Source organism: Sinohyriopsis cumingii, chromosome 19 (assembly GCF_028554795.1).
Source record: "Sinohyriopsis cumingii isolate HCF-2022 chromosome 19, ASM2855479v2, whole genome shotgun sequence".
Classification (NCBI taxonomy): Eukaryota; Metazoa; Mollusca; class Bivalvia; order Unionida; family Unionidae; genus Sinohyriopsis; species Sinohyriopsis cumingii.
The window spans coordinates 8991029-9008986 of record NC_142979.1 but is presented as its reverse complement, the minus strand read 5'-3'; the positions used below and the strand labels follow the sequence as shown (position 1 = coordinate 9008986).

The following is a 17958-nucleotide window of genomic DNA, read 5'->3' as shown; positions in this document are numbered from 1 at the left end:
CTGACAAAATGTAGTACACACCATACAGCATGATAGTCTGACTGACAAAATGTAGTACACGCCATACAGCATGATAGTCTGACTGACAAAATGTAGTACACACCATACAGCATGATAGTCTGACTGACAAAATGTAGTACACACCATACAGCATGACAGTCTGACTGACAAAATGTAGTACACACCATACAGCATGACAGTCTGACTTACAAAATGTAGTACACACCATACAGCATGATAGTCTGACTGACAAAATGTAGTATGCACCATACAGCATGATAGTCTGACTTACAAAATGTAGTACACACAATACAGCATGATAGTATGATTTATAAAAGTTGTGGATTCTGGAAGTAGCAGCAGTAATTTCTAATACTAATATGATTGGGTAATGTATTTAATGGTAAAACATAAAACATATTGCATGTCCCTCCTCATTATCAAGTTTATCAAATTGTACAAGTATGTATAGTCACTCACTGAAATATAGTAAAACCACTGGTACTAACAAGAAATTGCCAGTTAATATTTATTCCACAGACAAATCTGATTTTAACCAGCAGACTGCTAGTTTGCGATCTGCACACTGGATGGCCTCACTTTCCTTGGCCATAGACAAGGACAACCACTAAAATGATAAATATAATAAAGATAACATTGTACATAAGTATGCTTACACTTTGTATCTTTCTGGTAGTGGAACATCATGAACTTTATACATGTGCCAAGACAGATCTGCCTTCTGTAGGAATTTCACAGAACAAAGGTGACATAACTCTGTCCAGGATGCCTCTCCTTCATGGTGTTTTTTTATGTGAACCTGTATTAGAAATGATTGACATTTAGTATTGTAGAAATGTATACATCCCTTTAAAACTCTATGCATAACACACTGTCCACTGTGTAATGTAGCTTATGTTTCCTTGCCTATACAATGTAACATTGCAAAATACTGACCTAAATAATGTTTGCATCAAGCTAACTCATTGTGACTCAAGTCATATTCTAGTCATGCAAATATCTCTGTTACATGTAAGTCAACAATAAGACGCTTTTATCCTGCCCAATTTCAACTGTGCCAATGGGATCGTTCAATTACACTAGAATCAGTCTTTAATTTCAACTGTGCCAATGGGATCGCTGAATTACACTAGAATCAGTCTTTAATTTCAACTGTGCTAATGGGATCGTTGAATTACACTAGAACCGGTCTTTAATTTCAACTGTGCCAATGGGATCGCTGAATTACACTAGAATCGGTCTTTAATTTCAACTTTGCCAATGGGATCGTTGAATTACACTAGAACCGGTCTTTAATTTCAACTGTCCCAATGGGATCGCTGAATTACACTAGAATCGGTCTTAAATTTCAACTGTGCCAATGTGATCGTTGAATTAGACTAGAATCAGTCTTTAATTTCAACTGTGCCAATGGGATCGCTGAATTACACTAGAATCAGTCTTTAATTTCAATTGTGCCATTGGAATCGTTGAATTACACTAGAACCAGTCTTTAATTTCAACTGTGCCAATGGGATCGCTGAATTACACTAGAATCGGTCTTTAATTTCAACTGTGCTAATGGGATCGTTGAATTAGACTAGAATCAGTCTTTAATTTCAACTGTGCCAATGGGATTATTGAATTACACTAGAATCAGTCTTTAATTGCACTCACCTCTTCTTATTTGATGAACAGAAAGCAAGCACATGTAAAAAGTCAGTTTTAATGCTGTTTCTTCAAATTTATGTAATGAGCTAATTGTTAAAACCACATAGATGTAGATATTTGGCCTTATTCAGTATCTTGGTTCCAGACTTTGCTCATTTTGGGGATTAACTTACATTACATAATAACGGTGTCTACCTTATTAGCAAGAATTCAAGATTTTCCTAGGCTCCCAAAAAAAGTGAGGTCAGTTCTGGGCAGAATGTGGCAAAATGAGAAACCATCAGGATGACATGTACGATTCTGATGATGATGCTAAAGCAGTGTATTGAAGTTTTGACAAGAAGAATAAAATTGATTTTATTAGTCGTAGTGCTTGTATCCGCTTCTACTACATCTGTGATATAAAATTATTTCTATGTCTGATTGTTACACTTGACAGACAACAGTTTTTAATCATATTCTATGATTCTGGCCTCATGGTGGCAGTACAAGAGCAGAATTTTTTGTAGGATTTTGTTTCAAAGAAATAATGCTGCACATGTATGTACTAATGATAACAATTTCAAAACACGTTTTGTTTTTACGGTACGATTTGAATTTTTAACAATGAAATTATCAGTTTTGTGTTTTTCACTATTCCTGAGAAGAATTTCATAACTAAACCTACAACTACAACTTCACTGAGCCAAGAATTTATTAGGATAACATTTTATGACCCTAACTAGATAATTACAAATGGCCATGTAGAACAAGCACTCTTGGAGAGCACATTTGTTACTTAAATATTCAAATTACAAAACCAACATAGCTTCCTCATCCCAATGAAAATCCAATGCATTTTTAAATTCACCAACCTGATACCCAGCAGCATGATTATCAATTTTTAAATTCACCAACCTGATACCCAGTAGTATGATTATCAATTTTTAAATTCACCAACCTGATACCCAGAAGTATGATTATCAATTTTAAATTCACCAACTGGATACCCAGCAGTATGATTATCAATTTTTAAATTCACCAACCTGATACCCAGCAGAATGATTATCAATTTTTAAATTCACCAACCTGATACCCAGCAGTATGATTATCAATTTTTCCTGCTAATAATGTTTCAAGTTTTACATTAAAAGTTACCTTTTTGCTCCAGTCACCCCCAAGTAAGTCAAGGTCATAAATTATACAAATATTAGACATGGCCAAAATAAACAATTACAACTTAAAAGCTGTAAAAACATCAATATTGACATTCATTAACATCAGTATTGACATTCATTAACATCGATAATGACATTCATTAACATCAATACTGACATTCATTAACATCAATATTGACATTCATTAACATCCATTCATTACCATCAATACTGACATTCATTAACATCAATATTGACATTCATTCATTAACATCAATATTGACATTCATTAACATCAATAATGACATTCATTAACATCAATAATGACATTCATTAGCATCAATATTGACATTCATTAACATCAATAATGACATTAACATCAATACTGACATTCATTAACATCAATAATGACATTCATTAACATCAATAATGACATTCATTAACATCAATAATGACATTCACTAACATCAATACTGACATTCATTAACATCAATACTGACATTCATTTATAAAACTATAAAGATAAAATGTAGGCAACTTTATGTTAAAGATGACTGAATATGCAGCAGTAAAATAACAACAGGGACATTAAGCTACAAAATTCTAACAAAGTTTTCATAACTTGCACTAAGAACAAACTTTCCACAGCTTACATCAAGGCCTCCTTTTTGATTGAAACTCTGACCACAATCATCACACCTGAAGACCTGTTCCTTGGTGTGGATGTTAAGATGGGTCATTAGAGCACTTGGAAGCTTAAAGCCTTTCCCGCAAAATTCGCATACATGTGGCCTCTCATTGCCATGACGACCACGCTGGTGAATCTGCAGGTAGTGTTTACTGGCTGTCACGTAGTTACAACCCTGAAATTATCACAGTAATTAGTTTATGGGATTAAGTCTTGTACTGACATGTTGAAAAGATTGAAACAGGATTGTAGTATAAATGAAATTGAGGACAAAAATAATAGGAATTCCACAGAATTCTAAATATTACCTATCCCATCCTGAATAACCCAAAAACCCTGCACAACTACTCAAGCTGGAACAGTAGATTACAGCTACCTTAACAGTAGATTACAGCTACCTTAACAGTAGATTACAGCTACCTTAACAGTAGATTACAGCTACCTTAACAGTAGATTACAGCTACCTTAACAGTAGATTACAGCTACCTTAACAGTAGCTAATGATATTAACATTCCAATTATAAATACAATCAACAAATTTCATGACTATATACAACAGTGTCAAAGAAACTGAGATAAATTCAAAAACATAATGTAATCATAGGAGTGTGAAAACTAGGTCACTGTGACCTACATTTGCTCATGGTGAATAGTACTCTCCAAGATGAATAATACATCCAGCACATTTCAAGACTGTGCCTACAACAACGACAGAATAACTGTGCGTAATATATAATCTCAACATGACTGCAAGAGCATTAATAGTAGCTCACCATAACCTACTTTTGTCTGCAGTCAGTAATACCCTCCAATTTAAATATAGCCACCAAGCTTAATGACTTTACATTTAATGGCATCCAAGATGAATACTTCCATCAAGTTTGATGACGTTATATAGAAACAATGTCAGAGAAACAGAGAATGTAACAATCAATAGGAAATGAAAACTAGGTTAATGTGATCTACTTTTACATGTGACAGTGGTTCTAAGATGAAAATACCCATCAAGTTTATGATTATATACAACAGTGTCAGAGAACCTGAGCTAAATGCAAAACATTATGCCGAAGCCTGCAATAACAATACCATTAGATAAGTTCTTCATTCAACTCACTTACAGTTGCTTTGAAAAGCAGGTCACTGTGCTTTGAGAATCTCACATTTAATGCAAAACATGTCACAAACCTACCGCTCTCAGCATGGAATTTACAAAGGTTGAAATTGACTTGACTGGGAATCAAAATGAACATAGCTAATGAAAAAAAAAGCTAAAATGGTCAGTTTCTGACAGTTTCCATTCAGGAGACCTATTAAAAATGAATTTTTCAAGATGGCTGCTGGGACAGCCAAATGGGACATCAATCGGCACCAGTTTCATTTATGACTAAACTATTCATCACAAGATGTCTTTTAATAAAACCCTAAGCCAGAATAATTTTCTGTACAGGATGAGAAATAACAACAAGATTTTCATGATGGTTGCCATGGTGGCCATATAGTACCTTCTATTAGCACCACTTACATTTAGGTAATGTTCAAGTGCAACCATTTTTGTTTAAGATGTTTAGGACAAACACGACAATATAATAATTCTGATGAAAATTCCATGTCAATATGACTATCTATTCAGGATGAGTAGCAGTAACATGATTTTCAAAATGGTTACCACGATGACCATATTGGACCTCAGATCAACACCCTTTTTATATGGGACCAATTGTCACATTAAGAAGTCTTCCAGTAAAACCCAATGTTGATATGACCATCCAATGAGAAGAAGTAGCATTAACAAGATTTTCAAAATGGATGCTGTGTTTCCATACTGGGCATATTGATATTAAATCAGCACAATTTGTATCTAAGACCAACCAGACATCATATTTGTATCTAAGACCAACTAGACATCATATTTGTATCTAAGGCCAACTAGACATCATATCTGTATCTAAGACCAACTAGACATCATATTTGTATCTAAGACTAACCAGACATCATATTTGTATCTAAGACCAACTAGATATCATATCTGTATCTAAGACCAACTAGACATCATATTTGTATCTAAGACCAACCAGGCATCATATTTGTATCTAAGACCAACTAGACATCATATTTGTATCTAAGACCAACTAGACATCATATTTGTATCTAAGACCAACTAGACATCATATTTGTATCTAAGACCAACTAGACATCATAAGAACTCTTGTGGTGAAAACCCCATGCAGAGTTCAGGTTTTCAATTGTTTTGCAACCATTCCCCAAAATCATCGGAAAGGAGCTAGCAGACCAAACCTCTGGTCTCTGTCAAGTTCAAAATTTTTACTTAAAACTTTGACAATTCCAGTATAACACTTGACCATGGTACGATTACCCTGTAAGGGTACGATTCCTTGACCATGATACAATTCCCTTGAAAGAGTATGATTCCCTTGACCATGATATGATTCCCTTGACCACGATACAATTCCCTTGTAAGAGTATGATTCCCTTGACCATGATATGATTCCCTTGACCATGATACAATTCCCTTGTAAGAGTATGATTCCCTTGTCCATGATAGGATTCCCTTGACCATGATACAATTCCCTTGTAAGAGTATGATTCCCTTGACCATGATATGATTCCCTTGTAAGAGTATGATTCCCTTGACCATGATAAGATTCCCTTGTAAGGGCACGATTCCCTTGACCATGATATGATTCCCTTGACCATGATATGATTCCCTTGACCATGATAAGATTCCCTTGTAAGGGTACGATTCCCTTGACCATGATATGATTCCCTTGACCATGATATGATTCCCTTGACCATGATACAATTCCCTTGTAAGAGTATGATTCCCTTGACCATGATATGATTCCCTTGACCATGATATGATTCCCTTGTAAGAGTATGATTCCCTTGACCATGATATGATTCCCTTGTAAGAGTAGGATTCCCTTGACCATGATATGATTCCCTTGACCATGATACAATTCCCTTGTAAGAGTATAATTCCCTTGACCATGATATGAATCCCTTGTAAGAGTACGATTCCCTTGACCATGATACGATTCCCTTGTAAGAGTATGATTCCCTTGACCATGGTATGGTTCCCTTGTACAAGCCAGAATCATGGTTTCCTTTCATTCAGAGTTGATGTTCTTTTAAAAGCACTATGAAAAGTCATTTACAAACTTTATGCAATAATGGAGCAATTTCTGGTACTCGAACAATGTTTAGTTAAGTCACTAAAATTCTTTGCAGAAACATTACATAAAAAATTACATAACATAAAACATTACATAAAATATTACACAAAACATTACATAAAAGAAAGCAACTGGGCAGCATACCAGATGAAAATGAACAATAAAAAAATATTAATATTGTTTAACAACATTTGTTGTTGGCACCTTTTTCAGTGCACTGGTTGCAAACTGCAAGTAAATGGGGGGGGGGGGCCTCAGCTAGCAGAAAGTTAAAAATATGTATGACATGTTTGGTACAAAATGAATCTCACACATGTCCATGCAATGACAGATCACAGCTGTATCTTGCAAAAAATTGACATAACACTTGAATGTTGACAATACCACTAACATTAAGCCACCATCACTGCCAGAAACTGATATGCGTGACTACAGAAATTTTGAAGAAGATTCAACCCTGAAATGCGTCATGTTACCATACCCGAATTTCATCTGCACACCACTCTCATTTTGTTATAGTTTCAGAAATGCATTCTGATTGCTTATATTCCTCCAGTTTTCATTCATCTGGAATGCATCTATCAAAGTTGCAATTTCTGTTTCAAAAGGTATTAAGCAGAAATCAGTAATGCAATCATACGTGTACTTTAAAAAAAAATGCATAAAATTCAATAGACAGCATTCAATTTATGATTAAAAAATATAACTACATCTGCAGTCAATATAAAAATATATTTGCAGAATAATGTCATCAAATATTATTTTATTATTTTGTTTAATTTGGTTATTAGTAATGTCACTGCATCAATGGGGATGTAAGAACAGTTTCACGTTTCATGGCTTGTAAGTAGCAACAAAGCATCTGTTAATGTAATAAACAAAGAACCTGATCACATACATTATCACACAAAGCATCTGTTAATGTAATGAACAAAGAACCTGATCACATACATTTGCATTCATTCTACATTTCATTTGCATTCATTCTACATTTCATTGCATTCATTCTACATTTCATTTGCATTCATTCTACATTTCATTGCATTCATTCTACATTTCATTTGCATTCATTCTACATTTCATTTGCATTCATTCTACATTTCATTTGCATTCATTCTACATTTCATTGCATTCATTCTACATTTCATTGCATTCATTCTACATTTCATTTGCATTCATTCTACATTTCATTGCATTCATTCTACATTTCATTGCATTCATTCTACATTTCATTTGCATTCATTCCACATTTCATTTGCATTCATTCTACATTTCATTTGCATTCATTCTACATTTCATTTCATTCATTCTACATTTCATTTGCATTCATTCTACATTTCATTGCATTCATTCTACATTTCATTGCATTCATTCTACATTTCATTGCATTCATTCTACATTTCATTTGCATTCATTCTTCATTTCATTGCATTCATTCTACATTTCATTTGCATTCATTCTACATTTCATTTTCATTCATTCTACATTTCATTGCATTCATTCTACATTTCATTGCATTCATTCTACATTTCATTTGCATTCATTCTACATTTCATTGCATTCATTCTACATTTCATTTGCATTCATTCTACATTTCATTGCATTCATTCAGAATTTCATTTTGATTTGAGTAGTAGCATTTCACTGCCTGTACAAAGTGAAACTCATACCTCATAAGTACACTTGTGAATTTTAAACTTCTTGTCATCATACGGAATGCCATGCTTGCTAAAGTGATGACAAGCTTGTCTCACTGCTGAAGTCAAAGGTCGACCACACACTACACATGGCCAGACTGAGGCACGTTTATTTTTCGGGGAACCTTCATGATCTGACTTCATGTGCTTCAATAATGATTTTTTATTTGGAAAATCTACACCACAAGTCTCACAAACTTTTGCATGTTTGTTTTGTATTGTACCCATGCTATCCTTTACACCAACATTTACACGATCGGTATTTTCTTCTTGCTCTCGCTCAGTTTCATTTTCCTCATCTGATACAGAATTTATTTCTTCTTTTACAGTCTTGTCATCTTCATTATCTTTTCCAGGTAAATGTTTAACCTTTGTGATTTCTGCATCTCCAGCAGATGGGAGCACATTAGGGTACAATTCCGAAATGTCTTTAGTTTCAGCTGCATTTTCCTTTTTGCCAATCCTTCTGACTGATCTTCCTTTTTTAACTTCTGAAGACTTTCCCTTCAAAGTTTGAATTTCTGTTGCTTGCTCTTTTGTGGAAGACTTACTTGTGTTGTTTGGTTTGGTTTTTGGTTTCAGGGTCAGTCTGGTAGATTTAAGTGAGGAACTTCTAAGAGTCCTGGAATGGTTAGATGAAACAGAGTCTCTTGACGCATTCCTGGGTAGTAAAACTTTAGGAATTTTTGCTGTGGGTGGCTTTATATTTTTAAGATTCAATGTGTCCTCAATTTGTGGTCTTTTACGGGGTTTGCGATTAACTCGTCTATTCCGTTTTAAACCAAAAAATTCGTTCTTTGGGTGATCAATTGCTTCCTCAGCAGTTTTGGGGTCAGAATGCGAATTTTTCATGGGAATTTCAACTCTGGAAGAATTATTCGTATTAATACCTTTGTCACTGGATATAAATTCACGGCATAACAGTGCTGCTTCATGCAAACCTAGATCCTCACAGAAGTTTAGAAAAATTCGGACAGAAGTTTTCGGCACAGATAAATTCCCTGTATAAATATAGTCAACCACATTTTTCAAAACAAGATGAGGAATCCCATCAAAGTGAATGTTGTCATATGCCCCTGAGGGTGTTCGACTGAGCCGCTGCTGCAGAACTGTACTGGATGCTATAAGAATGACCTTGTGAGCCTCAACGCTGCCATTTTCTGCTGTAAGACGCACATCACATACACAGCCCTGTTTCTGCAGGGAATGTAATTTCTGTAAGATTCCCTGATGATATTCTGAGACACACAGATTAAGGTTTGGATCTGTTTCCGCCATCATGCTCAATTTTTACAGACTAATACAATGTCATAACTCATACTGTCTTCAATCATCAACTTTTAAGTTTCTCTGAAAATGAAACAGCAAGAAATCAAATGATTTTCACTTCCAAATAAAAGACCCCTCCAACAATAGCAACAAAATTTGTTTTGTCCAATTTACTATGCAAATGAGCAAACTTAACCTCTATAATAAGACTACCTCCCAACAAAGACCACTTTCTCCCATCAGCTTAGTAACATGAATATGAATGTTTTCATCTACATGTTTACAAATGTACTTTACTGTCAGCTACATTTCATGGAGCAATGTACATACCCACTTATAAGTCCACCTGCAAACAACACAGACCATGATCAACTGCTGCACAATGCACAAGCAGATCAGGGTCTATCTTGTTTGTTCTACTAATTACTCCAACAAACTGCATTTACTCACATCTGTTGGTGCGTTATGTAATGGTAGATCTGGGTCTATGCAGTCTGCAGTTCGACTGGACTTGTAAATAAGGACAAGTATAGAGTGAATAACAGGACCAATATTTGCAGATATCATGGTTAATATCAACCATGGAGTGACTGACAGTACCAATACTTGAAGATATCATGGTTAATATCAACCATGGAGTGACTGACAGTACCAATACTTGCAGATATCATGGTTAATATCAACCATGGAGTGACTGGCATTACCAATACTTGCAGATATCATGGTTAATATCAACCATGGAGTGACTGACAGTACCAATACTTGCAGATATCATGGTTAATATCAACCATGGAGTGACAGACAGTACCAATACTTGCAGATATCATGGTTAATATCAACCATGGAGTGACTGACAGTACCAATACTTGCAGATATCATGGTTAATATCAACCATGGAGTGACTGGCATTACCAATACTTGCAGATATCATGGTTAATATCAACCATGGAGTGACTGACAGTACCAATACTTGCAGATATCATGGTTAATATCAACCATGGAGTGACTGACAGTACCAATACTTGCAGATATCATGGTTAATATCAACCATGGAGTGACTGGCATTACCAATACTTGCAGATATCATGGTTAATATCAACCATGGAGTGACTGACAGTACCAATACTTGCAGATATCATGGTTAATATCAACCATGGAGTGACTGACAGTACCAATACTTGCAGATATCATGGTTAATATCAACCATGGAGTGACTGGCATTACCAATACTTGCAGATATCATGGTTAATATCAACCATGGAGTGACTGACAGTACCAATACTTGCAGATATCATGGTTAATATCAACCATGGAGTGACTGACAGTACCAATACTTGAAGATATCATGGTTAATATCAACCATGGAGTGACTGACAGTACCAATACTTGCAGATATCATGGTTAATATCAACCATGGAGTGACTGACAGTACCAATACTTGCAGATATCATGGTTAATATCAACCATGGAGTGACTGGCATTACCAATACTTGAAGATATCATGGTTAATATCAACCATGGAGTGACAGACAGTACCAATACTTGCAGATATCATGGTTAATATCAACCATGGAGTGACTGACAGTACCAATACTTGCAGATATCATGGTTAATATCAACCATGGAGTGACTGACAGTACCAATACTTGCAGATATCATGGTTAATATCAACCATGGAGTGACTGACAGTACCAATACTTGAAGATATCATGGTTAATATCAACCATGGAGTGACAGACATTACCAATACTTGAAGATATCATGGTTAATATCAACCATGGAGTGACTGGCATTACCAATACTTGAAGATATCATGGTTAATATCAACCATGGAGTGACTGGCATTACCAATACTTGCAGATATCATGGTTAATATCAACCATGGAGTGACTGACAGTACCAATACTTGCAGATATCATGGTTAATATCAACCATGGAGTGACTGACAGTACCAATACTTGCAGATATCATGGTTAATATCAACCATGGAGTGACTGGCATTACCAATACTTGAAGATATCATGGTTAATATCAACCATGGAGTGACTGACAGTACCAATACTTGAAGATATCATGGTTAATATCAACCATGGAGTGACTGACAGTACCAATACGTGAAGATATCATGGTTAATATCAACCATGGAGTGACTGACAGTACCAATACTTGCAGATATCATGGTTAATATCAACCATGGAGTGACTGACAGTACCAATACTTGAAGATATCATGGTTAATATCAACCAGAAGATTAGAGACAAAAAGTGATGTAAATGAAAGGACACCTTTACAAATCTTTGAATTTATACTATGGACAAACAAAAACATCATTTTCTCAAAACTACAACTATTTATAACTAGGAAAACATAAATGAATTCACGGTAATTAGGTAAATCAAATTGTGTATGTTAGTAAAAGAAAAGGTATTGTGTTGGATGTTGCTGTTATCGGTTTAATGCCATTTTCAGCACATTATTGACAATAAATGTCAGCCAGTATACTTGGTGGAGAAAGAACCCAGGAGAACCCCGGAAAGAACCACCAACCCACAGGAAGCTATTGGTAAGCTTTCTCACATTTTCATACTGTTTGAGTCTGAGATTCAAACCCAAACTGAGAGATGAGATGTCAGTAATCTATCACTCTGCCACCATGTTTTTGTAGAGTAATACAAGTAAGAAGTCAATATTATCATCCACGTGGAAAGAGTAACAATAACAAGATTCTTAAGCTGGTTGCCATGGTGGCCACAATGGAACTTAGTCAGATCAGCCCTATTTTCATTTCATATGAAGGCTATTATTTTTAATGAAAGCCAGTGTTGATATGTCCATCCATTAATGGTCAGTAGTAATAACAAGACTGTTAAGATGGCCATTGTGTCAGTCATACTGGATGTCAGATCAGCAATAGGGACAAGTAAATCCTCAGTTAAAACCTTATAACAATATGACCATCTATTCAAGATGGGTAGCAATAATATGACTCTAAAGCTTGCAGCTGTAATAAGTATCAAATCAGTAACATTCTCATTTTTTTAAGTAAACAGATCTGCAAAAACTGTCAACACGCGTCATCTGCTTGAAATTCAAGCCAGCCAATGAAATTCAGATTGGAATTCAAGCCAGCCAATAAAATTCAGATTGGAATTCAAGCCAGCCAATGAAATTCAGATTGGAATTCAAGCCAGCCAAAACAATTCAGATTGTAGTTTTCTATACCATCACTCTACATAATGCCTGGCCTTAGATTTACTGATAATGGGCTGTTACTTTTATTTGCTTCTGAAGATAGTTCATAGTAATAAGCCTTTGTCATATCAAAATTTACGGTAGTTTGACAGTAATGTTATTATTACTCACTTTACTTTTTCATGTTTCCAATTGTGCACTTTTTTTAATGGATCTATACCATTAGGCGATTGTAATGGACTGATCATATCTCTTTATATGTCAATAATTAGCTTGGCTTTTATCGACTATGAGTCATACCTGTCACATGAAAAGATGGCTACTAAAGTAGTTAATGGCATCTTCTGGAATGAAAAGAAATTATGCTGTCAGTTAAAATGCACACATTGTATATACTTGCAACCAACTTGTCAAGGATTTTCAAACATGCTTTGGCCACACTAATTAAAATGTTTAAAACATGCTGGTTATTGGGTGGGGGGGAGATTGAGATCTACCTCCAACCATTATGGTGGTGTTACCGTGTTGATAAATGTTGTAAACAAGGAATAAAAATTTCCAACTTGCTACTCCATCAACTAGAGATCCTCTTACTTTCAATGAATTTGTGTACTAGCTATGCAAAAGAGCCTATGAGGATTTTTCCACCAAGGATTCATGACACATCATCATGCTGTTTTTAAGATAAGGCCTTGTTTATACTGGCAGCCTGAAAATGATGGCAAGGAGTTACAAACATACAATGGTTGCATTAGTTAGTTATTTTGTGGCTTGAGCAAGCAATGTCCCAATGCTGGGTGATGTTTCTATGACAATGAATGTCATACACTCCAGAATGATTAATTTTATACAGTGTTTGCACCATGCGCAAAGAATAAATGCTTCCCTTTGCTACTGTGCTTCATACAAACTCAATCTACCAAAAATTGTAAAATTTAGTTTTGATGGGTTTTGCTTGCTTCAACAATAGTTCATCATTCCCTGAATCACAACCGTATTTTGATATTTTGCTGCAAAAACTTAATCATGCTTCCACATTAATCCAACTATCATTAATGGGTTCTCCCACCAAGGCATCATATCACTGACATTGTTAGTCAATTAAGTAACCTGTGCAAAGTGTGGCTATTTGTCTCTGACAGACTTACATTTTAAGCAAAACCATTTTCTGTTAATACAAGTCAGAAGTATATACTGCGTTGTAAAGAACAGTCTCTCTCTCTTCTGCTCTTCTTTCTTTGGTTAGGAATATGAATGAAAATCATGTTTTGCTAAACATAACAGGGGGAAGGGGCATTTTTGCATGACACTTTATGTTATGGCAGTGTCCTCTTGTTATGTGGTCCTAACAGACATGTGAAACAATCCAAGTCTAACAATACTATCATAAACTGTGCAGGAGAAATTTTAAAAAACTTTAGCCAGTTTCTGAAGTATTGAATATTGGTACTGTGGGTTTTCAAGTTTGTTATCAGCAAATATGTAAATAAAAACACTTACCTTGAACATATTATATAAATCTATTATTGTTCGTTGCTCAATAATAAAATGCGTTTAATTTCCAGTTTAAATTGGATGACTGCTTGAAACTATCAATAAGCAAATGCCATGTAGATTGCATGGGAAATTACTGTTATCGAGGTAATACCAACAACATATTTTTATGATGGCACATACTTGTCCTAAAGTTGGGAAACTAACATATATTTTGCACAAAATGTAAAGCAACTTGAAGAATGGATGCACTTGAAGAATGGATGCTACCTCCATCTGCCACCCTACAGAAACTTGCCAGAGAGAAGTTCAGAAATGCATCTGTAGCCATCTGTGATGGGACGAGTAGCACTGGGACTGTCACTGAGAATGGACCACCAACACAAGCATGAAAGCACATTTTGACATCAGACTGTTTAAACAACTCCTAGTATTCCAGAGAAATTAATAAATCATGTACCATAAAGTTTTAAAGTCAAGTGCAAAAACCACCATTCATTCTTATTAACTACCATAGATTGATAGATTCGATCTTTTGGGTCTTGATAAATACGGTAATAATGTGATCCAACTCTTGCTTAACATCATTAAAAATAATCAGACGACAAACTGGTTAACGAATTTGTTACATTGATTCCGATTTCAAGAAGATATAGATTCCATTTGAGAACATGGGGTACGGACATTATTGGGAAACAGTAATAGTCATGGCTGTATTTTTAAAATAGTGTGCTCGTCTGCAATCCCGAGATTTTAACAAAATTAACTGGTGATGCTGAACTAGTAACTTATGGTAATGTAATGTATATAAGAGACGTACACGATAGGTAGCACTATACGGAAAAAATAACGAAAAGTTCGAATACCACGATACTATAGAACCCACAATATCATAGGAACCTATCATGCATGGCATCTGCTTATCGGTCGTTTCCTGCAGTCATCCGATTTAAACTGGAAATTAAATTAATATAGACGCATTTTAATATAGAGCAAAGAACAACATATATAATATAGTGAAGATAAGTTTCTTTTATTTACAGATTCTCCGATCGTAAACTTTAACACTCGCGATATCATAGAACTCTGATATTCCTCGAGCTATCGCATTACCCTACAAGAGGTAGCACATTATTTTCGTAAAGATGTCAATTATTAACATCTGTAATTTCTTCTAATTTAGAACAAGACTAAATAGGGCAATGGAAAGGGTGGTGGATACCTCTTAATATATACATGCCAAATAGAAACTGTTATTGCGATTTCATTTTCCCTTAGAGAGCCCCAAACGTCCTACACTTTGGGGCAAATATGAGAATTTGCGTAAAACAAGTAATCGTGAGGAATGTCATCCATTGTCATATATCTGAAAGATCAAGACGATAATAACAAACAGTACTGCCGATGTAATAATCTTTGAACAGACCGTAAATTCTTGGCAAATATTATATTTTATCATTCTTCGAAGTGCACAAGTTTGGGAGACAACATCTGTTGACCGGTGTAACACACTTATTTTTCAGTTAAAATTACATCCACCGAAGGCCCATGCCAATTCCTTTAAATTTGTGGGCAAATGTTTTCCGGAAGGATGTAGGAAGTATGATATGAATGTGATCGAAAAAGTTTACAGTGTTTTCGAGGAAATGCAAAACTTTGTGGATATTATATTCACGTATTATTTAACCCTAGTTTCCTATTTCTTAATATTTTCACTAAGAATGGAAGATAAGTATAGCTTCGAAATTCGTGAATTAATTAAATATTATCTGGCACCTATATACACTTACTTCATGTAACTGTGCTTTCCAAAGTATATAATAAATAATGGCGAAAAGTAGTTTACGAAATTTATTATTTTCGTTACGGTAAGCTAATGATACTTCGCCGCTCAAGAGTAGGTGCGTTTTGCCCTATTTTATGATGTTATACGAGATTGTTTTGAACAGTGCTACATGATCTGACAGTGCTACATGATCTGACATGATCTGACAGTGCTACATGATTTGACAGTGCTACATGATCTGACTGTGCTACATGATCTGACTGTGCTACATGATCTGCCTGTAATTTTGTACTTTGTGCTTTAAGTGACACTTCGATTTTTTTTAAATCTATAAACCAGCTGGCCTTGCAAAATACAAGTATGTGCTTCTAAAACATTTATCCCCTTGCTTTGAATACATTTTGACCAGCTCCAAGTTTGAGCCTTATCAGTAGGTGCGTAAGTAGAAGGATTGTCCTAGGAACAAATGTTAATTGAATATGTACGTTAGACTTTTCATGCCGTTTAATATGCAAATGGTTATAGGGTTGGAATCTTAATAATTGTCATGTTATTAAAAAGTCTGAGTCACTTGAACGATTAAGATGGATATCAGACCTATGACAGTGTCATATATAAATTTGTCTTTTCCTGCTGGGTAAGCGCATATGTACTGTTTTTACACTGGTTTATGCGGAGATTTTTATATTTTGCAAGGCCCAGTGACTAAATCCCAGTGTGTAAGGATGGACATCTTCGCTAGCCAAGGTTCCACTGTGATAACCCTATTCGGACCGTAGCTGATTCGGACCAAATGACGGGCTGATTCGGACCATGTGAACTATTATAAGAAAAACCACGTAACACACACACATTATTATTATTATTATTAGTAGTAGTAGTAGTAGTAGTAGTATCCTCTCTCTCTCTAACTTGATCCAATTCCAACATCACTGCTGCTTGAGTGCTTAGATCCAGTATTGCCTTCACTAACTGATATTATTAATACCTCTCTCTCATCCGGGGAATTGCCATCATATTTCAAAACTGCCATTGTAAAGCCTCTGCTGAAGAAACCAACACTCTACCATAACGATTTAAAGAAGTACCGCCCAGTTTATAATCTCCCATTCATATTACAAAATCTTAGAAAAAGTTGTTCTATCCCAACTTGCATCTCATCTGAATTCAAACAGTCTTTTAAGCAATGTACAATCTGCATATCGCCCTTGCCACATTAATGAAACTACTCTTCTAAAAGTAGTCAATGACATTCAGCAGCAGAGAGGGTGAACAGACCATAGAATTCCGACAAAATAAATAAACAAACAAATAAATCATCTCGTAGAAAGGTCCAGATTTTACAAATGAACTTTCCTTGAGATGTTTATTTTTGCAATGACCGATTGTGCTAATAAAACCTCAGTTTGAAATAGTAACTGAAAAAATAAAGTACTCTACGTGTTTATTTATTTCTTGTTTATTTTTTTGACGACCAACGTTGGTAGGTACCCTCTCTGCTGCTCCCCCTGTTACCCAAATATTTTATCAATACCCACACGATATCTTGTTCTTGGATCATGTAAATTTATTGTTATAAATCCATGCGGGGTAGCTTGCGCTCGTGAGAAGAAATTTTTGAATTTAATTATATCCATGTCACCACCACACCAAGTTTGATGAATATTTCGCAACGTGTGTGTGTCTACGCCATTAAACACAACTAAAATGTTGCAGTTGTCTCTGATCACTTTTGGTATTTGTGTATATCGTTGAGTAACATAGATCACGTCTGTATTTTTATGTCTACCTCGGGAAAATATTCTGGCTGGATTTGATTGTTTATCTAGCA

At 35.2% G+C, this 17958-nt stretch overlaps 1 protein-coding gene across 2 annotated transcripts in view; it reads right to left on the bottom strand.

Annotated features, from left to right (window-relative positions):
• Window positions 1-15845, bottom strand: part of LOC149775118 (uncharacterized) — a 62661-nt gene extending 46816 nt beyond the window's left edge. For both annotated transcript variants that reach the window (XR_016416606.1, XM_089944205.1), the window contains exons 1-4: window positions 15768-15845; window positions 8360-9736; window positions 3461-3670; window positions 678-820 (exon numbers count right to left, since the gene is read on the bottom strand). Coding sequence is in view for 1 of the 2 variants with exons in the window: in XM_089944205.1 (XP_089800331.1) it covers window positions 678-820; window positions 3461-3670; window positions 8360-9667 (1661 nt within the window). In the remaining variant the exon portion in view is untranslated. The remainder of the gene's footprint in view (window positions 1-677; window positions 821-3460; window positions 3671-8359; window positions 9737-15767) is intronic.
• Window positions 15846-17958: the final 2113 nt, after the last annotated feature.